Source organism: Centroberyx affinis, unplaced genomic scaffold (genome assembly GCF_046629955.1).
Source record: "Centroberyx affinis isolate AG114_WGS23_722 - 3 ecotype Tasmania unplaced genomic scaffold, CSIRO-AGI_Caff_v1 ptg004273l_1, whole genome shotgun sequence".
NCBI classification, from domain to species: Eukaryota; Metazoa; Chordata; class Actinopteri; order Beryciformes; family Berycidae; genus Centroberyx; species Centroberyx affinis.
Genome location: NW_027281996.1, coordinates 96,358 through 119,557, shown reverse-complemented (window position 1 = coordinate 119,557; position 23,200 = coordinate 96,358). Strand labels below are relative to the sequence as shown.

At 40.8% G+C, this 23,200-nt stretch overlaps 1 protein-coding gene across 2 annotated transcripts; it reads left to right on the top strand.

Moving 5' to 3' along the window:
- The first annotated feature begins 16 nt into the window (after positions 1–16).
- Positions 17–16,430, top strand: dusp3a (dual specificity phosphatase 3a). Of its 2 annotated transcripts, none has more exons than XM_071543219.1 (3): positions 17–328; positions 9,243–9,469; positions 13,604–16,430. In XM_071543219.1, exons 1-3 carry the CDS (start codon positions 144–146, stop codon positions 13,831–13,833), a joined length of 642 nt encoding a protein of 213 aa, XP_071399320.1. In that variant the 5' UTR covers positions 17–143; the 3' UTR covers positions 13,834–16,430. The 2 variants fall into 2 exon arrangements, with proteins under 2 accessions (XP_071399320.1, XP_071399319.1); XM_071543218.1 differs by having other exon boundaries at positions 9,243–9,475.
- Positions 16,431–23,200: the final 6,770 nt, after the last annotated feature.

The window sequence follows — 23,200 nt, the reverse complement described above, 5'->3', positions numbered from 1 at the left end:
CGTGGAGACGAGACAACGCACGACTCAAGCGCGAGGATAAAATGCAGCTGAAAAATCGGAAAACTGACACGACTCCGGCGCTGGCAGTAATCTAACACCTGTTTGTGTGTCAGAGGGAGAAGGAGAGGGAGAAGGAGTGAGCCATGAAGAAACACCAGAGTCCTGCGAGGCAACAGCAGCAGCAGCAACCACCGGCTGATGTCCCGGTGCCAGGCAACGAGGTTACCGTGCAACAACTCAACGAGCTCCTGTCCAACGGCAGCGGGTTTTACAGCCTACCGACACAACACTTCAACGAGGTTTTCCCCAGAATATACGTCGGTAACGCGTGAGTCATTTATTGTTTCTTCAAATAAGACCAATTAACGCCCTCTCGCGCGTCCATCAAACGTCTTAATCAGATGACACCGACAGGTAGATTTTCCCGCTACTTCATCGTCCCCAGCAACGTACCATCCACCCAGACACGACAATGACAATAGCGTCGCATGTCAGACAGCACGCGCAGGGTGTGCTTGTTATTTTGGTGTCTTCCCTATCGTGGACGAGACGACAGCCTGTTGTAAACAAATAATTGGTCTTCCTCGAATTATCAACATATATCACCGGGGTAGGAGCTTGACGTGCGAATATCTGGCTAACATGGACATTATAATAATAATAGCCTAATAGTAATAATATCGTAGTACTTATTCTCATTGGACGCGGTAGTCCATACCTGTTTCCATCCCCTATGAGAGAAAAACGCCCGGTATCACAATGTGAAGGACAATGCAAAGACCAGTTTTTTTTACTGAATGAAACCCTCCATCATTAAGCTCAGTATCACTGCTGTCTAATCACGTCGTCTTTATTCAGCAGCTCCCCGCCCTTTAACCATTCTGTTGAGGGCTATCAGCAGTCAACATAGCCTATTGGAGGATTTATTTTTATATGATGAATTAACAAAAAAAAAACAAAAAAAAAACTGACGGTCTTCGTGGATTCCTTCAAAACAAAGGAATGAGTGTCCGCACGTGAATTTTGCCGAGAAACCGCAGTCGTGAGTGTGAAGCTGCATTGATAGTAGGGAGGGATGTAGTGGAGAGTAAACCGCTCTAAACTCACTTCCATTTGCGGAATAGAGTGAACCCACCTTTTAAGGCATCATCATAATAATAGTAAGTAATAACAAACCGATTTAAGTTTTATGAGGGTAGGGTCTTATATAAACAAAAGCATACATTAGTGCTTTTCTGAAAACATAAATGATTTTTGCTTATATTAGTGGTTGTTTGCCTGATAATGACCACCAACTAGAGGTCATAGTTCACCCACATTTTTATTTACCAATTCATCACTGATATTTATTGTAGGGCCAAAAATATAATATCTAAAAATAGCAGACCCTTGCTACCTACTACACACACACACACACACACACACACACACACATTTTTTTTCTGAAGCACTCTAACTTCATTCCAAATAAACAACACATTGTTCTCTTTGTGTATCTAATCATGTTAGGGAACAAATAAATAGCTGATTCTAAGCCTGTTATGCCACTTAATTCTAGTTTAATTCTAATTTCCACTGTCACATTATGAAATGGTGCACACACACACACACACACACACACACACAAACACACACACACACACACACACACACACACACACACACACACACACACACACACACACACACACACTTAACATGGTATAGGCCAAACCATAAATCCATGGTTGTTGGTCGACTGGGTGCTACAGGCTATGTAATGAACATGCCGACTCTTAGGGAATTTACAGCTCACCGTTCCGGTAAGGCCAGTTCCTGGTATTTCCTGTACTGTTTACAGATTGTGTATGAGAAGAAGAGTCTGTATGCATGAGAGAGAGACACATGCTTTACAAATACTCAGCTATCCCTAGTCCTTTCCTGGCTTTCCTGGAGTCTAGATTGCTTGCTACTCACAATTCAGGACATTGCATTTTTGTTGCATTGTTCTTTTTGATCACAAACTGAGGTAAAAGAAATCACTTATACTTATGGTGAAACTAATGGTAGACTGTGTTGTATCATAATCTATCAGCCATGATAAAAATTCACAATATAATGCATTCTTTCCAACATTTATTTTATGGAAAGCATTGTTAATGTACTTACTTTTTGCAGAGCATTTAAATCATGTCAATTGCAAATTGAGTGTTGCCCCACCCCTTCTCTGTCTCATGACATTCTTGATAAATATGACCCAGTGGAAGCCCAAGGTTGTTGTTGTTGTTTTTTTCACACTGGGTAAGGATATCCAAAAATAGGCAAGTGATCCACAGGATCAAAAATCTATTCAATTGTTTCCCAGCAATAAAATGTTCCCAAGTGTCTAACACAACAATGCTTGGCAGTGTTGCCCATCACAATTCACTTAAAAGTTGCCTTATTCTAAGTGATGTACATGGTCCTGTGTCCCAGAAGTAGTTGCACTGCAGACATGGGGAAATAGTTGAAAACATTTTGAACATTTGGAGAAAGACAAGGAGCACTTTAATTTTCTAACCTTGTAAAATTATGTTACCTCTCAAGAGGCTGTAAATCAAGGACACCTGAAATGGCACAAATATCAGAAATCATCTTCACGTTTGAAGTTTCAAATTTGTTGTAGCATGGAAAAACAATAATTGCAGTAAATATAATTTGTCAAATATGTTTTGCTGAGCTCTGATGGTAAACTTTTACAGAGCAGCTCTTAATCTCCCTAATATAGATCCATATACAGTACAGAAACAATCCAGGGATGCCCCAGAGAAATTTAGTGTCTCTTTCCAATCCATCACTTGGCTCCAGTCACTGCCAAGAGAGTGGTGGAAGGGGGCGAGCAGGACAGAATGCAAGCACATTACCTCAGTGCTACAACAAAATCAATCTGAATATGCCACTCTCCCTGGCCAAGTCTCAAAACAAAGTGTTGGCAGCCTTGTCCTTAGCTGAAGCTAAACACACATCGCTGTAGGCTTGAAAGAGAGTCAGAATGTGCTGTCTGCATGGTTTTCAAAATTTCTGATTAAGAAATTTTGATTTCTAATTAAAAAAATTAAACACCATTTCCTCAGTAATCGACAGGAACATTTTCTTTACACTTAGGTCTGTTATTAAAAGTTAGTAAAATATTTGACTATCATAGTATGGCATAGTGTATTCGAACCAACTGAAAGGGCAGTGTAATGCAATATTGTAAATGGCGGATACAGGGAGAGGTAGTATTGATTGTTGATTAAAGCCTGTGCTCTGTCCACTGTCTTCACCACTGGGACCCACTCAGCCTCTCTGATGATGTATCTTATCAGCCGTAAGCTGTTACAACATACATTTTGTGGCTGACTGGCAAAATTCAAAACAAATGTGTTAATTCACTCAATATACCATAATTATGTTTACGGTGCAGACCACAGGCTCTTTAACAGTTACCGTTCATGACTCAAATGAGAAGAAGGTAGCCTTGTCCTTGAAAATGTTCATTAGCCTCTCTTGTCATGTGGGGGTCCCACAGGAATAGGGCCCATGACCCAATTTGGGCCACTACCCATAGTTTAACTAACCAGGATGTAGAGTAATAGAGCACTGATAGTTTAACTTTTTCAGTCCAGGACTCATATCAGTTAAATATAGAGTTGTTCAGCTGGGACTCCGGCTCATGGAAACTATACTGATGTTCGTTCTATGAAGGTCTATGAAAGTCTCATAACCCATCATGGTTCCTGAAATATCATTTTCAATTACTGGTATAGATATGTGGTGAAGAAACATTTGATAAACAAACAATTTCTCCAGTTGCGATCTACTGAATGGAGAACACAAAAACATTCTTGCCCTTTACAGAGCCTCCATTGAAGATCCAAGCAAAAAAAATCCTTGCAAAATCAACCACCTTCAGTACCTACAATTGAATATTGATGAAATGCGTGATGTGAGTCTGCACCAACTGAGATGCTTTTATCAGAGCTAACTCAGGGCTTTATGCAAGTGCTCTTCCATGGTACCATTTGCCTACTGTGCCATTTGCTTACTCCAGTCATTAGTCAGGGTTTATTCAACCAGTCAAATAAAACAGAAGAGTGTTTTGCTAAGCGCTGGACGGACAGGGCCTGTAGTCATAAGTTTCAAGAATAGGAATGCTGAACTTACACCTTGTTCCAGTCTTTATGCATCATGAGGTATACAGAGAACCGAATCATTAAAGGTCCCATATTCTACACTTTCCAGTGTTTTATTTTATGTCTTGAGGTCCATTCAAAGCAGCTTGTTTGGTGTCATGTACCAAAAACACTGTCAATCCATTTTTACACGTTAATTTTCCAGCATCTCTCTGAGCCTTGCCAAGAACAGGCTGTTTCTGTTGCTGTGTCTTTAAGGCTCATTGATATTAATGACCCCTCTGTTGTTGGCTGATCTGTTCAGAGTGAAACATGAGACACCACAGACACTAGCGAGAGGTAAGAAAAAACAGTAATAAACAATGACAACCGCTCAACAGCTTTGAAAAAAATCACTTTGTTAGTCTATTATTTCTTACAAAAGTGATAATGAGCGAACCTTTGTGACGCCACAAAGTTACAGAAGTCCAAACGGCTCATTTAGAGGCTCTGTTTTCTAATATGGATTGTGTGGATTTAGTTGGCTACCGTGTGTTTTGATACTTTTACGATGTTTATATAACACATGCAACACCTTTATAATCAAGAGGGGAAATCCTGCTTTATACGATATGGGACATTTAAACCTGCAATAAGCATTTCAGACCTTTTAACCAATCCTTAAACTAACGTGTGCTTCGTGGAGATTTCCGTGAGATGTCATGATATAAACAAATAGCCACACACGCAGGCCAGCTGTGTTGCTGTTTTCTCCTTTTTTCTAAAGCTTGTTGTCACGTTCAGCCCGAGTTGTAGCTCCTCCCGACCCATTCATTAGCTTTTCCTTTTTTTTAAAACTAGCTTGTCTCCTCCCTTGCTGTTTGAAAGCGGCACTTTCCCCCTCCCATCCCTGAAAAAAATTCTGGTAATGGCGGAATCAATGAAGCGAGTGAGTAAACTTGTTCAACTAGTAAACTTGCTACCTACCTCTTCACTTGTCATTGTGGTACATGTAACCTTTAGCGGGAGAAAAATCTGGCAAAGCGAGACTGGTAACCGGCGACATTTCTCTGTAGGTACGTTTATTTTAGCCATTAGCCTTTGTCCTTAAGGGCTTCCATCACCCAGTAGTTTTGCTGTGTGTGTTTACAAAATGTGTTGTGGTTTCTGTCACCCTCTAGTGGTCGGAAAATCGCTTAGTGTAATTCAAACTAGTAAACTTGCTACCTACCTTTTCACTTGTCATTGTGGGACATGTAACCTTCAGCGGGAGAAAGTTCTGGCAAAGCGAGACTGGTAACCGGCGAGACTTATCAGCAGGCACGTTTAGGTTAGCTATTAGTATTTATCCTTCCATTTGTCCTTCATAGGCCTCTGTAGTTCAGTGGTTTTGTTGTGTGTTATTTACAAATGTGTTGCGGTTGCTGTCGCCCTCTAGTGGTCAACAAAATTGTTTATTGCACCTATAATTTGAGTGGAGGATGATTGGTAGGTTATTGTGGTGCGGCATGTTCACTGTTGTCCTGTTTCAACTTTTGCTTTGCAACAGACCATCAACATGCTGGAAGAAGATTAGGCCTAATTTTGACTTGTAAACAACGTGTTGATCTAATATGAGAAAATAATATTTTTGCTATTATCTTCATGATGAAAATTTTCATGTTGGCCTATGGTTTGCTATTTCAGTTTTTCACGGTACACCAAAGCAGACCAGTTTACTTCTTAACTAGTGGTGAAGCTCAGTATGCTCATGTGATCTGACCAGTGAGTATGGATTTCCTGTTCTTAATTTATACATACAGGTTTATAGTTAGAGTTACAGAATATACAAGTTTGTCAAGCATTGCTGTGGGACACCATTCATATGCCAAATAGATGAAAGTATTTTCCTAACCCTCAAATCGGTCCTCAAATCAGTTGCAATCAGTGTAGTGAAAGCACTGCCTACGGCTTAGGGGCAGACTTAAATTGTGGTTGTTTGGTTTGAGGAACACTTTGGCTCTTTGTGAAGCTGGTATTTAATAATGGATGTCGTGGGACTGCGGATACCAGGGTGAGGAGGCTGGGACAGGCCAGGTGAATGGGAAGGGAGCCATTAGCTGTGCACTCAGTTCAACCCAGTGTGCCTCTGCATACTGTTGTGTATGTACAGTAAATGTGAACAGTACCGCATGCGTACAACTCCACACACAAACACTTCAATAAAGTCACATTCCCCAAGCTTGTGCAGATACACACACTAGATAACACACACAGTTGTCCTCACACATACACACACACACACACACACCTGGAAATCAAGTATTCTGAATGTTGCACTCGTGTTGCATAGTAAGTGCTCATACTGCATACTCAAGCACTTATTCAATCATTTATGCACACAAGCTTATAGCGACATGCTTGCACTCAGTCAAAACAGACGCACATATACTGAGTCAGAGGGAGATAATTATGAGTGTCTTGTGTAGCTGATCTGAGTCCACATGGAGCCCTGCATCGCTCCATCACCTTTGAAGGAGTCTGTGCCCCTGCAGCTGACACAGAGACAGATGGGCTGCTTCGTCCCTCCTACAGCCGTAAAGCAAAATGGTGGCAGAGTTGATCTTTATTAGCTCTTGCAGCGCGGGCCCGGTGTGGGACCTGTCCAGGGTCACCTAGCCTCGCCTCACCAGCCTCGTATGGACTGTAAGCACACTGGCGGATATTGCAATAAAAACACACACACACACACACACACACACACACACACACACACAGCTGGGAGTGCAGAGCGCCTGTGAGCATTTTACACAAAGATTTATGGCTCTTGGGCCTCATTTAAATGTTTGACTTTATCTTAGATTCCATCATGTGACCATTTCAAAGAATAAATAAATTTGATTGAATGATCTCTTTGGCATTCATACCTTGGATATTGATACTTTTAGCCTTTAATATATCATATAAAATTTTAAACAATAGCTCATTTTGGCATCCATGTTATTTTATAAATCATAACTTTGGCATAGGTTTAGTTGTAAGTTCCAAATTTGTGCATAAGAATCTTTTGCCGTATTTGATCATTTAAGACATGAGACATGGGAGTGAAGTGGGGGGTGACATGCAAAACATTTTGAAAAATGTTGCAAGAACATAAGCACCCATAATAGGTTTCTTCTGATGTATCTGAAGTTAATTTTTCTGCATAGGAAAAGGTGTAGAGTAAAACCTTGTCTCAATTAGCTCTGTCTAGCCATATGGTCAGTGATATGGTGTGGTTTGTTTTTTTGTTTTTTTGTATATTGTGAAACAGGTAAAGTCAGTACAGTTAATTATTGTGACTGAATGCTGTGCAAAACTTTTCTACAATATACAAGAAACTTTTTATTTAGAATCAATAGCCTTGAATCCTTTAACAGAACTTGTGGATACCTTTGGCTGGGTCGGGCCGGGTTTGGCCAGAGTCTGAAAACAGTGGAGACACTGGCATTGAGCCAGGCAGGCAAGAGCAGCTAAACCCGGGCCAGTGGACACAAGGCAAACGTGTGTATGTTCCTCGGTTGTTGTTTGTCAGCTGTGTTCTGTGTGGGCTTGTTTTGACTCTAATAAGCAGGAGAGAGATAAAGGGGTACAGTAGAACAGGAGGAGAGCAGCAAGAGATTTATTGTTTCTGGGAAGTTGAGTAGATGAAGACGGAGGTGAAGCCACTGGAGTGGAGCTGGCTGAGTATCGAGAGATTAAGATGGAGCTCTTTAGCCACCTATTTCTCTCTCTGGTCCCGCTTGAAATGAGTTAGATGCAAAAACTGAACAATTCCATGTTGTATTCAAATGCCATCAATTATGTGCAGGGTTGCATGTTATTGTTTTCTCTTTTACATTTTTATTGCCTTGTTCTCTGCCTCTCTTTAAACTTTACTCTTTCCTCTCCTTTGTCCCATGCCTAACTCCCCTTCCTGTTTTCATTCCCTCTGTCTGAGTATACTGTTGGTACTCTGTTTCAGAGCACCATGCTGTTCTTTGTGCGCAGCTCTTAGAAATAGGATATGTAGAATGAGCTTTCCCATTATCATGCCACACCAGGAAGCATCCATTCTAGTCATTGTGGCTCTGTGGTCCAGTGGCTGGGCGGCAGCCAGCTTCTCCATGGTGTGTCTGCTCCAGCTTAGAAAGCTGCGTTGTTCTGCTGTGGAACCCGCTCACATGGTCAGACAACAGCACCATTTATTCCCATCTAGTTCCTGCCAGCCATGAGCCTGGTTGGCCAGACAGTTATGTTAGCCAGGGGCAGTTATAGAGGTGAGGGGCACCTGTGACACTCCCTGGGTGACTGGTTTGATTCCAACTGGGGCTAACCTATACTACAAATGTATGTTAAGGTATAAATAAATGTAGTGTCCACCAACTGGCATAAGCTGTGTGGAATGCTGGCATTTTGAGGTTTGCTAATTCAATAACTGACATGCATGAAAACACATTGCACATGAGTCAAGTTGAGTGTGGAACTCATCATTGCAGAATTTCAGTGAGCATTGACTCCAAGTAACAACTGCTGAACTCAACAACTCAGGATAAACTTAATGAAAAGAGACATTTCAGTTTGAGAATTGTTTTTACATATCCCAATAGATTCAGATGTATATTTAGAGATGCTGTGATACTGTGAGCACAATGCTTGCTAATACACTAAAATGCATGTACTGTGAAGTTGTCATGAAAGATGCAACATATAGAGATATTGCCAAAATATCACTGTGAAATAAATTGTGGTGACACATTCCTTCGTTAACAGAAAAAGCCTCTGCCCCCATAACAAACTGTAGCCCCAATGATCTGCTAGTGCTTTTATTAGTCTTAGAGGTCTCAGGTTCTGATGCTCTATATACATCCTTTACAGGGTGGGAGAGTACATTTTTGTTGTATCTGCCACAATTATAGCCAGGCTAGCCTTTACTAGCCTAGATGCTGTGTTTCAATACAGTAGACTTTCTACAGACTTCAAAAACCTGCCAAGTGGCTGAAGGAATTAACAAATTTATCAGCCACCTGCCAAAACTAACCAGTTTATCATTTGGTGGTGGTTGATGTTTCCAGCCTGATCCTGCACCTCATCTCTTTCCACTCTGATCTGAATCTCATCTCCCCTTCCTAGGTTCGTAGCCCAGAATGTGATGCGTCTGCAGAAACTTGGAGTGACGCACATCCTCAATGCAGCGGAGGGCAACTCCTTCATGCACGTCAACACCAACGCAGAGTTCTACACTGGCACGGGCATCACATACCATGGTATCCAGGCCAACGACACCGAGCAGTTCAACCTCAGTGCCTACTTCGAGGAGGGGGCTGATTTTATCGACAAGGCCCTGGCGCACAATAATGGCAAAGGTGAGCCTTTTTTGCCAGTTTGTGGATCCAGTTCAGAAATGTGCTGCTGATATGAACTGTGGAGGATTTATGTGGTTGTACTGCATTGAAGAGTTTTCTTCCCGTCTTCTGGCCACATTCTATTCTATTCTATTCTATTCTATTCTATTCTATTCTATTCTATTCTATTCTATTCTATTCTATTCTATCCCATCTTATTATGCATACGTAAAAATGTACCTGAGGACCAAAAGAGAGTTAAGAATCTGTGTCTATACAATTTTCAAACCCCCTCAAAGGTAGAGGAGATCAAAGGGGAACACGGTGTCTGTCTCACTTCAGTAGCTCCCTCTTTCAAAGTAATTTGTTCCCACCAGTCGAGACATGAAAACAAGCTCCTCTTGTTGCTCATCTTAAGAAGACAGCATGAAAAGAAAACTATAGGATTCCTTTAGGGCACAGGATGCAAGGCATCATTTAATGATGCAATCTCGATATTGTTTCCTTGCTGTGAATCTTAAAGACAAGACAGCAGGGAGATAATCCTGAATACGAGGGCCCTGGGCGTCTCAGGCTAAATCTGACACACTCCTGAGCCCTGTTCCACATTCCATTATCAGATCATGTCCCTGGCCGTCAATACTGTCAAGACGCTCCATGTATAATACACCTGTAGCACCAAAGCCCGATTCACCACGTTTTCACCAAGTTAGTTACGTTAAACAGGTGCTGTGACACTTTTTACTTATCAGGTTTGCAGCAGGTAACAGAACATAACAGTAGTAGTAGTGCATGTGACTCAGCTGGTTATGGCTTATATGACCATGTACCCTCTGTTTCCCATCTTTTCTGTCACGGTCCACTATCCAATAAGAGGAAAAAAAGCCCTAAGAATAATCCTCATCTACAATGACAAGATGTATGAGAAACAGTCAATATGCAGAAATTAATAGGATGTTAAGTCTTACATTGCCTTTTTGATTTACTGAGTAGGTCAGATGTACTGTATTTTAACAGTGCACACACATAGTGCAACATTTGTAAATTTACACTGAAAGTAAAGAGAACCCAGCCCACCCCGACTCCATCCCTCCCCCCACCCAAAATCTTTCTCCATCTCTCCCAAAGCTGCAACCAAATTTACTCCATGTGTTGACACACCTGAGGGATGCGTTTAATTGGTGTCCTGAACCCTGTGTTTTATGGCATGGATTTATTGTCAGCTTTGACACAGAGGAGCAATTATAAAGCATCTTAATTCCCAGGCAATTTGGCAAAGGCGCCCCAACACAGTGGTAAATCAGGAGTGAAGGGCTACTGTAACGAGGAGAGGAGAGGAGAGGAGAGGAGAGGAGAGGAGAGGAGAGCAGTGGAGAGGAGAGGAAGGGGGAGAGGAAAGGAGGGGGAGGGGGAGGACAAGAAAGAGGAGAGAGCATGAAAAGGACAGGAGAGGAGAGGAGAGAAGAAGAGAGAAGGAGGATCTTTGTAATAAGAAACCTTATGCCGCAGCGCTGCCCCTGCATGCTGCACTGTCTTCCTGCCTGACATTGTGCAATCTGTAACATTATCTGTGACATTTTGTGACCCCTAGCTCCAAGCTCTGAAAAGGTCATAGGTCAGGGCCTTAATGAGGAATTGCATCGTTGCATTGTTCCTATGAATCTATCAAATTGAAGATGGGAGGTTATGTAAGTGTGGTTATGTCCACAAGCTCATACTGCATACTGCCATCTAAACCAACTATCAGCACATTAAACAAATCAAATAAATGTAGATTTTACACAGAAGTGGACAACACATCTTACATAGATATTAAGAACAGTATTGAAAGTAAAAAAGTATTTGTAGTTATGTCTGACTGTTATGTAATTGGTTAATTTTTTAAATAACTTTTCCTGATAAAACTACAAATTATGTAAAGCTACAATATTCCAAATACCTTCTAAATAATATGCAGCATGAATTTGTAGACAGTTTCTGTGGTTATTTCACACCTACCATAGTGAAACCTGAAGGATGGCACATGTCTAGTGTCACATTGTTTTCTGCGAATGGCTAATTTTACCATCATGTCATCGCACAGCATCATGGGTATTTTTTTTTTCATTTTGGTGTTGGCCTACTGATGTTGAATAAGTAATTTCCTACTAAACTCGTTTGAATTCAGCATATTGAAACAGCCTGGCAGATCAGCAGGTACTGCACACAATTGGGACAGTCTAAGTGATTTTGTGTGTGAGTAAGAAGTAAGAAGTGGGTAAGAGTGAGTGAATGAGTGAGTGGACAAGCATGCGATGGGAGGGGACCTAAGCGTGACCAAGTGAGAGAGCGAGTGAGTGAGCAAGGAAGCGAATGACAGAACTAGCAACTGAAAGAGTGAGTGAAATTATGAGGGAGTGAGAAAATGAGGGAAAGAGCAAACAAGTGAGGTGAGTGAATGAGTGAAGTGATGAGCCACAGATCTGGCTTATCTAACAAGGGGATACAGTAGAATCAGCATTGATCAGTGGCAGGCAGGGTGATTGGGTATTGAAAAACAGTATAGATGGGGAGAGAAGAGAGGAGGGAGAAGAGGGAAGGGGGGATGAATGAGGAGGAGGGAAGGAGAGGAAAGAGTGAAAAGGAGAGAAGAAGGGAGAGAAGGATGGAGTAGAGGGTGAGGAGACATAAGCAGAGGGTAAGAGAGGAGAGGAGAGGAGGACAGGAGAGGAGAGAGGGAGGGGCAAGCGTTGGGTTTCAAATGTGCTGCAGAATCCGCAGATCTGACCTGAGCCCGGCACATCGGCTGCTCTGTGGAAGTTGGCAAGGTGAATTCCTCCCGGGGCTTCAGCTAGTCGGTAATGAAAGTGTGAGTTGGATAAAGGCAGGTGTGAGAAGACACACACTCAAACTCTGATTTACACACACACACACACATACACACACACACACACACACACACACACACTCTGATAAGATAAGCACACAGACATGAAAACACAAAGAAAATAATGTGTTCTTCATAATGCTAAAGCATCCCACACATGCATCTTTGTCTCTCTTTTTTTAACACCCACACATACTGTACATACACACACACCCACACATACTGTACATACACACACACACACACACATACTGTACACAAAGAGCACAGATTCTGGGGAATGAGCAGGGTGTGGGTTCGGTGCAGTGAAGATGATTGACTTTGCCTAGTCTGCGGCAGAGGTCAGGTCTTGTATTTGCATCTCCTGGCAGAGGAGATGCTTCGCTAGGCAAATTTGGTCACAGCAGATGTTCCCCCCAACCCTTCCCTCTCTCCTTTGTTTCTTTCTTTGTTTCTTTCTTCCTTCGTTTCTTTCCTCCTTCCTTCCCTCCGCCTTTGTTCTTCAGCCACAGCCTTAAAATGCAAAAGCCACGATAGAGCAGAAATCCTATTTATTTTTCATAACATTCTGGACATTAAAGATTTGTGTACGTGAACAAGCCGCTCCTATAACTAGAAACAAGAAAGCCACGCCTCTAATGTGTAATGTCATCATTAATTGAACTACGCATGATAACAGAATTAACATGCAAATTATTATCTTGGACTTGTGTGTCTGGTATCAGAGTCATGTTGAAAGATCGCACATGCACATTGAATGACAACTGGTCTGGTCATGAGATTTATCATAATTGCCTTAAACTCCAGTAGGTCATTCAGGAAGTAATTTCAGAAAAGTGAAACATTTTGCTCTGCTTTTAAACATATGAATAAAATGAAGTTATTAACATTACTAATATTCCTTATATATCTATGGAATATAGAGGAGCTCAGGAGATGCCTTAAACTGGTAGGAATTGTTAATAGCTGTATTTTTGAGAAGTTTCAAGATTTGTTACTGTATGTAATGATGTGAAACACAATACAAGAAAGAATATGCATACCAATTTAGTTATTTTTTATCCTTTTTATAGCTACATAATCTATCTGTACTCATGGATGGTCACATGACATCAACACAAAAGGAGAAAGTCTGATTGATACTGGAATGTCAGATCTGACTATCCAGGCACAACTCACATGGCCGAAGATTAGATAAATATATGATTTGAGATGCTTGCAAATGTGTCACTTAATACCATGTGTGGTCGTACTCATCTTATTGTCTTGCTTCTGGCCCCCAGGGAAGGTGTACGTACACTGCAGAGAAGGCTACAGCCGCTCGCCCACCATGGTTGTTGCTTACCTCATGCTGCGCCACAAAATGGACGCCCGAGTGGCAGTGGCCACTGTGAGGCATAAGAGGGAGATCGGCCCTAACGACGGCTTCCTTCGCCAACTGTGCCAACTTAATGAGAAGCTGGCAAAGGAGGGCAAGCTGAATGGGGAGGTGGGCAAACTAAAGACCAAATGAAAATAGGAGAGGCATAGAGATTAAGAGACCCTGTACCCTTTCTCCTCCCATCATGCCTTTCACAGGTTTCAGCTGCTCTCTGAGACTGACCCCACCCCGACCAAACCAGCACTCATCTGACACACCACTACACACCAGGGGTATTCTGAAACGCAAACGTACACATACAGTACATTTATCTACATAGGTATTTCTTTCCCACACACACACACAATCTCACACACACGCTTGCATACATGCATACACACACACTGCTCATGTACCATACTGCCCGTCTTTTTTCTAATCTCCAATCCCCCTCTCTCACTGCTGCTCTGTAAGGGTACATCTGTCAGCCCTCTGCCTGCTCCTACTACAAAGACAAGATGAGAGCGTGATCTCTATGGCTCAAAACGAAAGCCTCCTCCCCTTTTCTAACTCCATTCCACACAGACATCACACTGCTAGTACCCCAAATGCTCCAAATTACCATCAGTATCGTTTTTGACATGAGCTACTTACAAAGCATTTCCTCAATTCCCAGAAGTTGAGAAGGTGAATGCTGCGCTCCAATTTCAGAGCATGCAAGTCCTAAACAGTGGTACAAAATAGTAGATTATAGCACAATCATTCCATAGTTTTCCACTGCCGGAAATGTCATGAGGTAACAGTGATGTCACCGCCAGCAGGAGTCTCCCAAAATTCCAAGAATAGCATGATATGCTATGATTAAGTCCCAAATATTGAAAGACTTATATGGCCACTTGGCTCACTTTATATAATGCAACACAGAAACAAACATGAGGACAAAATAGGTTGGATATGACATCACACAGAAGTGACATCAAACAGAAGGCAAAAAGATAACAGGAGGTCCTGTGAAAAGTGAGTGGATGGAGAAAAAAGTCAAACATTCCATGAAAATAGGAAAGATGGCTCCCAGAGTTTTGTTAGCCCACTCATATCCTTAGATTCCTTTATCTCCTAGTTGTAGGATGAGATATTATATGCACAAACAAGCCATGACTTGTTCACACTCTATTGCGTCCAAATACAAGCTAGCTCTATGTAGCATTTCCATTGCCACCCTTGACTCACACCTGATTTTTGCAGCTGAATACATCACCAGGGATAGATGCCGCCCATTTTCAGTACAAAGAAAGGTACAGTCATCATGCCAGAGAGTTGTCCACTGCCAATTCCCTGACACAGCCTTTCAGCCAGTATCCAATACCACTGTTTCATCAACACAATTTGTCCGAGGCCCATACACAACATGCCACTTGTCTCAGTCCCAAGTGTGTGTCCTACAGTCCCAAGTGTGTGTCCTACAGTAATGTACTATGCCTGGCTTAATGCACACACAGGATCCAACCACAAAGCCTTTTTGTTTGTCTGTATTAGTACATTGCAATATATGTCAATACCCCATCAGCCCTATAGAATGTAATCACATTTAAATATGACAATGTTGTATTTCCCATAATATACCATAAGACTCTAGTTGTTACATATAGGCAATGGTAGATCATCAACAATACTTTCTGGAAAAACATTGTATTTATTACTGGGCATAATACTGTATACTATATTTAGTGCCAGAGAGGGCATTGTTGGAGTGTTTTTAAAACCCGTACAAGGTCACTCCTCAAGAGAGAGAGAGAGAGAGAGAGAGAGAGAGAGAGACAGAGACAGATTTGTTTCTGGAGACAAACTCCCATGGACTGTGAGAACGGGAGAGAGTGGGGAGACAGAGCGACAGAGAAAGAGAGGGAGATGGAAAGTCAGAATTGTTTAGCTGGACGACCACCAGCATCACTTCAATTTGCACACTGCACACAGTATAGAGCGTCGGTAGTTCAGCCACTATGTCCCACACGTCAAATTGCATAATGCTCACGAATAAACGGCCTGGGGCGTATTCGCATGAATAGAAGGGGATAGTTGTCTCACTAGCCGAGAAAATGAACAGTTGAACTAGGTTGTCTCACCTCATTAATGGCACTATTTATTCCTCCTTTGATATATCTATACATATGAATATATACATGTATATATACATATTTAAGTGTTGACATATATGAATGTATGAGCAATGTGTTTATAATGTGTAGGTATCGTTAGTACATGTCTTAGTCCTTATATATCAACCATATTATATTTGTATATGACATTATAGGATAATCAACTTTCACAGGCTCTTATGTCATCACACTCCTCCACTTTTCTGTTCCATAGTGCATTTACATGTACATTCATATTCTATTATTATTTGTGATACTCAAGTATGAGACGCATGTAAAATGCCATGTTCTGTTTACAATAGCCTGGATTATTTCATGTCCCAATTATGAGAAACCTGATTACAATAGCAAGAATATGCCAATATTAGCTGGGATACTGAGGCATGTAAACATCTTATCCTGTTTACTGTTGGTTTTTACAGTCTGTAAGTTCATTTTCCATTGTAATACTTAGAATATTCTATTTATTCATATATACAGCAAGATTCAGGAACAGCATATGAAGATGCATATAGATTTTCCTGCATATGATCTTAGCTGGGATATGAGCCAGCATCTGGAATACTGCGTGCATGTCAACACATTCAGGGTTACAATCACTTCATCACCTCTTCATTTGGTGCTTCAAAACATTTCTTTCTTCCTTTCTTTCTTGACAGGAGTAAGATTTTTTCTACTGAGATCAACAGCTTGTTTGTATTAGAATGAAGTGATTCTCTGGCTATAGTTGCACTTGTCATTTCAATGCAACTTTTATCATGTAATCATACCCAGACATACCAAGTCAAAGGTCTGGGTGCAGAAAAAAAAAAGCTCACATTGCTATCAGATCTTCAGCACCAGATATGGAATTCTACATATATGGAGCGCGCATACAAGCAATGTAAAGAGTTGGAGAGGGCGAGTGGGAAAAAGTGACACGGACAGACTTAAGTAAATACAGCCACAGACGCATAACAGCCATTTTCAGGTCATGAGTTAACACAGCAATCGGATCTCATAAAGTCTGATCTTTAGTATAGGATCTCAAAAATTGCATTGAAATGCCAAGTGGTGCTGTAGCCTCTGACTCATTATTGGCAAGGAGGAAAAGTCAGAGAAGGTAATATTATCACAGGGAGTTAGAATCGAGGGTAATGCATCGTAAACTGTTGTTGAGTGAGAACAGGAGTGCAGTTGAGATGGCTCTCATGGGAGACGTTGCAAACTTGCACTGTGTAAGTGACATACCGCTGATTCTGGGTCCCAGTGATGGTCTCAGGCCTAGTTTATATGCAGGTTGTTCTTATCCACTCTCTGTGCTTTGGTCATCTCATGCAACTGAAAGTAGGTAAAACATGCACTTGAATATGTTTCAAATATATATAGAAAACACACTTGATTTTATGCATCTTGCAAGCAGTGCTTCCCCTTTTGGGATTGCTAAAGTGTTTGGCAAGATAAATCAAGTGCAGTAGTTTAAATATTTGAGACCATTTTCACATTTGGTATAGGTTTGCTCATGTATCATACTATAGTTTGTTCACACCACCTCATCATGAACCAAAACCACACCTAACTGCACAACAATGGAGTTCACCCAATAAAATAAATTGTATAACAAACAAAAAGGTATATCCAAGAACGCCATATAACATTCCTGTATAATCAAGGCGCCTACAAATACTTTATATACAACCCTAAGAATATACTGTAGTGTAGATACAGAGAGAGAGAGAGAGCGATAAAACCTTCGTGCCCTCACACAAATAAACCATTCACCAAGATTGTCTGTGCCAAGTGACCTATTGTACAAAAGCCGTTTACAAATGTTAATGATTGGCTTTGTAGTCACACAAATGTACTGGAGTTTTTCTCATTCAAATACTTGCGTCTGCTCCGCAAGAGTGTCCTCCCTCTGAGTACACAAAAAGCAACAACTGTTCAGTATTTGTCTGGATGATATGTCTTTAATCACACCTCAGTATGAAATTTGCTACTGAAAGGAACAGTTTTTCAAAGGGGGAATTCCTTAAAATGGTTCAGGATGAGGGTATGTACTTTAAAGCATCAACTGCCTACACCAACCTGCTTATTGATTAGATTATTGATGGTCTTTGCTCATGCTCCACAAGGTTGACATAACTACTCCCATGATAGGGGCTGAAAAACAGATGAAACTAGTTCATTCAGTGGTAGCCATGGTAGAAGTCTTCTGTTTAAGAAGTTTAAATTTTCCCAAACAATTCCTTTTGGGAGTAGAGCAACGGTACAGCAAAGCAAGTATAAAAAGTGAACTTGTGCGATGGCTACACCTGTATATCAGTTGGCTCAACACCCTTTTATGCATTGAGTAACAGAGAAACACTGCCACCTGCTGTTGAATTATTCTAGTGGTTTGCACAAGCTCTTTTTTAATTGCTAATTATCATTATTTATGATGATTATAAGTCACAACATCATAGTAAAAAATGAAACCGAAAATTTGCATTTTCTGTCTAAGGCCACTAAAATTAATTAATTATTAAGGTCCCATGAGAACTTTTTTTGTCTTTTGTCTAGAATGTGAAACCCTGTAATGTCAATACCAAACCAATTATTACTTATTTATTTATTATTATTATTTTTTTTTATTAACATGGTACAAGCATCATTTTGTGGGTTATGCTTATGGTACAGTACATGATGTATTGTCGAGAATGTCAAATGTGACCTGCCATTAATGTATATTGTTATATATACTGAGTATGTAACACGCACTAAGGCTATTGTGAATTGCTGCATTTTACTGTCATAACTAGCCTACTATATAGATAGGGTATTGTCTGATATCAGATCTATAGCTAGATCTAGAGTGTTGAAATTGCAAATGAAACATTCCTTTTAATTTCTTTTCTCCAAGTATTGTTTGGTTAACTTTCATTTAGATTTGTCCTGTTACAAAGACTTAAAATGTATGATTTGTTTATAGGTTGATTATTTTGCTATATTATTAAAGAATGGTCTTTTTTTTTTTTGTAAAGTAGGAAACTCTGAAGTGTCCCCACGAAAGTGTGACTGTGACCTACTTCTCCCTCTTTACCATTTAGCCAGCTAAGTCATCATCCATGTTGTTTTTAGATGAGTCACCTACAATGATAGTCAGAGCTGGGTCAAACAGTAACAGCAAATAATTCATAGTGTTTTTGTAAAACTGCATGGATTACCAGATTGGGAGGGGGATTATCTGATAATTCAGAAAGTGCCACATACGTGTTTAATCACAGAAAAGTACATTAAATTCACCCACAAATTATTTCCTGGGATTATTTCCACTCATTCGCTGTCCTATGTGGCAAAATCCAACCATCTGCACTGAAGTAGGCAAAGGCAAACCACAATAAGTATTTGCAACAGCACTATTTGACCCTTCTGTGACTGACAACTGACATTTGACATCATGGCAACTTCCATGGCTGACTGGACTTAGCTGAACTGATGCAGTAAATCCCACCCGTCTGGTATTCCAAGAAGGTTCACACAAACACGTTATTTACAGATAGTATTTGTCCTAGGTCAGGTACCGACCCCAGAGCTTTCGTCTTCATCCTGTTCCCATGCAGACACTTGGCTTATAGCAGGAGTTGTAGCACAAATGAGCCCACTGCCTGATTCCTCTTGGACTCCACATCACAGTCAACCTCTCACCTTGTCACATAGTTGCATTGATGTTCATGTACAGATGTCACTGAGGACATTGTTGTGATATTGTCGGGTTGTGGATTGGCTGTTTATGGTTTTTTCCAAGTATATATTTGTCACCGCCAGCGAAAAAGGTCAAAGAAACGCATCATAACAGTAACGACACACCATCCCACCCAAAGCCTTACAGTGAAGATTGATTCTTTGGATCTATTTTTGATTTTGTGTATCTCACTTCACACAGTAGGAAGGGACAGCTCCCTTGCAGATGGAGACACTGTTTGTTGAAGTGCACTTGATTTTAAATTGCAATGTTATTTTTCTTACCTTGAAGAAGTCCTTTCTTTCTTATGTTTAAGAATAAATGGCTAAGATATTAACCTCATGTGATGAGCGGCAATTTTTTTTTACTTTGATGAAATGAGCATGATGCATGTTTACTCCACAAGAATGAAAATTAAATAGGAACATATTTGGAGATCATTGATGTCTCTTTAATATCTATCCATCCATTACGATTCGAGAATAGTCATCTTTGCAAAATACAATAATATGTTTTTCATTTCCTGGTCAGCTGGACAGGAGTATGAGAATGGCTCATTTTTGTGCAATGGTCTACTTTGCATGACAATAATCTTTTTTCCCAAGCAGTTTTATATCATATGATGCAAGCCATCCCTTCAAATTTGTCTTAATGGGCCTTGATTATTACAAAGTAGGGGAATGCACTTGGGAAAAAAAATACAGAACACATAATTGCTGAAAAATGAGTAAAGAGAATCCTTGTGGTTAAATGCTTCAACATGACCTGAATAAACCGCCCACAGGAAAGATTGGAAAAGGATTAGTATGATAATTTGAGGAATTCTGTTCAGAAAAAAGTTAATCAGTATCTCTATAATAGATCCAGTATGTAAAAGTGTTATCATTGTGATAAATAGGCACATAGGTTACCTATTCATCTTAAAAATGTACCATCATTTGTGCTCATCAAACATTTTGTAGGGTTAGGGTTAGGCTGGTCATCTTGGACTTGTCAGACTTCTTGCCAGAGACACTGAACCAGTCCAACACACAGTACAGTACTGGCCTGTCTCTGTAAGTAGTGCAGCTTGTGACCACTAGGTGGAGGCAAACTCCTGTTTAAGGTCTCCAGCTGAACTGAGGATGAGTGATGGGAACAAATGAGAAAAATAGAGCAAGGGAAAGAGAGTCAGAGAAGGAATGACATCAAGAAGGAAAGTGAAATGACAGAGAGGAAGAGAAAGCTTTCCAAGTCTCCACGTTTTGATGCAAATGCTATTTTACGTTTCACAAGACTGTACAGACACACCTGGGCCTGACGGACCGTTCAGACAGCATGACGTCCAGCAGAGCGATTGAAAAGGCTCAAGTCAATTGCCGCGATTCTGCCTGAGTTACTCTTCCTGCTTTCTACACGGTCTTCTGTCTCCACGGCCCCTTGCACAGCAATTACTGCAGGCCAGCTGTGTGGTCCCTTAGGGGCCCCGGTGAACCAGGGACCTCCTCCCTACTCTGGATGAATTCACGGTATAGCTCAAAGTTGAATTTTTTAACCTATGTGGCATGGATGTGATCATTTCATTGCTGTTGAAGCACAGAAAAGGCCGACAGAATTAGATTTTTGTTATCTACAATAGCAATGAAAGGATCTCTGCTACATAGGTGTAAAAAAAAAAACGTGTTAATACAAATTGTTTGATACCCTTAGCCTACATCCATAAGTCCATATCCAGGGTGTCTGATGGAGAAATAGCCCAGGGACCGCATCCAGGAGGTAGAACCCAGGGTCAGGAAGTAGCTTGAGTAAAATGAAAGGATTACGTGTTGGAGCAGGTTATGGGTCCCTCTCTGCAGCTTATTTGAAGAAATCCAGGATGCTTGTTTCCACGATCTCATCAATAACGGAGCTGGGCTCAGTGTGATGAAGTGTCATTTATTTCAGCTATGCAGCGGTGGTTCTTGCTGTGTATCTGTGTGGAAATGTTTATAGCAAAAGGCAGGAATCAAAGCAGACAGGTTCCTGCGAAGGGAATGTGCACATTGTTCCCTGTTTAGGTGAAGTGACACTTTCATTTGTGACACTAAAGAAGGATAAATTCAAGATTTGTGTATCCAAAGCCATAGTTCACGTGTGTATAAAATATCACATTTCAAATAGAAAGAAGGAGAAAATTAAAATAACTTCTGCATTACAATTGTGGAAAGCAAAAGCAGAGCACAAATTATTTTTTTCAGAAGGCTTGCTCAAGGATGAAAGAGTGTCCACTGAATCATTGTCTTGTTCGTACCAGATTTCATATGACCTCAGAGTCACTCATCACTTTTGAATGGTATGGGTGGAAACTTATGTTTGATACTTGTTTATAGGGGAAATGATTCAATGGTGAGAAACAGGATATCCAATCAGTTGTGCAGGGTGAAGATATTTTTGGCCTTGATAAGTGAGCCCAGGACCAGAATTTCTCCCCCCATAATTTCACCAAATAAAGTTATCAGTTGCCTTTGAAACTTTTATTGCTAGTTGACTCATGTATCCCCTTTCCCTTGGGGTTTATACAGTCAAAATACCAGAGAGTTGATTTTCAGTTCAAAACTCAGTTGCATTTTTCATTTTGCCCACATGTTTGGGTTCATCAAACTGCTTAAAAATATGATTACAGTCCTTAAATACGCTCACATGTAATTCTTTACAGCTTTTTTGTGTATGGCCCTTTCAGCTTTCATCTTTGTCCTCTTTTTAATGGCTTAATCAAATAGAAAGCATATGATGCTCTCTTTAAATCCTCATCCTAATATCCCACATTCACATCACAAACACAGAGGATTGAGAGGGTGGAGAGGCAGGAGGGTGAAGAGGGAGAAATGCACATCTGTGGCGCAGCACTAATTATTAGGAAATATTGAGAACAAGGGAGAGGGAGAGAGAGAGAATGGGCTTTGGAATGGGATGGTTCTCAGATCCTCTTCCAAGTGCCTGCGCCCGTGGTGGTGTTGCTCGTTTCATCTCCTTCTGCTCTGTTGTTTTACTGCGCTTGCTGTGCTGTATGTGGATCCTGCGGGTCCTTGCTGAGTGTCTATACATGCATACATACACACACACACACACACACACACTCATTTAATAAAATGCTGCTGTGACAGACCTGACACAAGATAGTTAGCAAGCGTTGTGAGACCACCTCCCTGCTTCTTTTGAAACAGAGAGAGGGATGGGTATATTTATTTCTCTGCTCTGTTCACCTCCAGATTTAGTTTGGGTGTTGCTTGATTTGTGTTGGGAAATACGCGCAGACATATACCCAGTAATAATGATGGAAAACACTTCTTAGGAACCACTTGATTATTGTGGGAGAATAATGATGTACTAAACTTTCCCACAAACAAAAACATCCTGAAAACTGCCTGCGCTGTGGCTGTATAGAGCATTTAGTAGTTGTGAAAGTAGCAGAGTGACATTGTTGATACACAGGCCTTGTTTTCAGCTTAAAAACAGATTTTGCAGCCGCAGTGGTTGCAGAAGACTGTACATTATCAACCCATTTTATCACCAGAAGGAGCATAGCTCTTGCCATCAGAAACACAGCACTGTGAAACAGTGGGATGCAAGTTCAATATCAGTAGCAATATGAAGTATTCCCCTAACCCTAAAATGATCTGTTTATTCAAAACATTTGCAAATG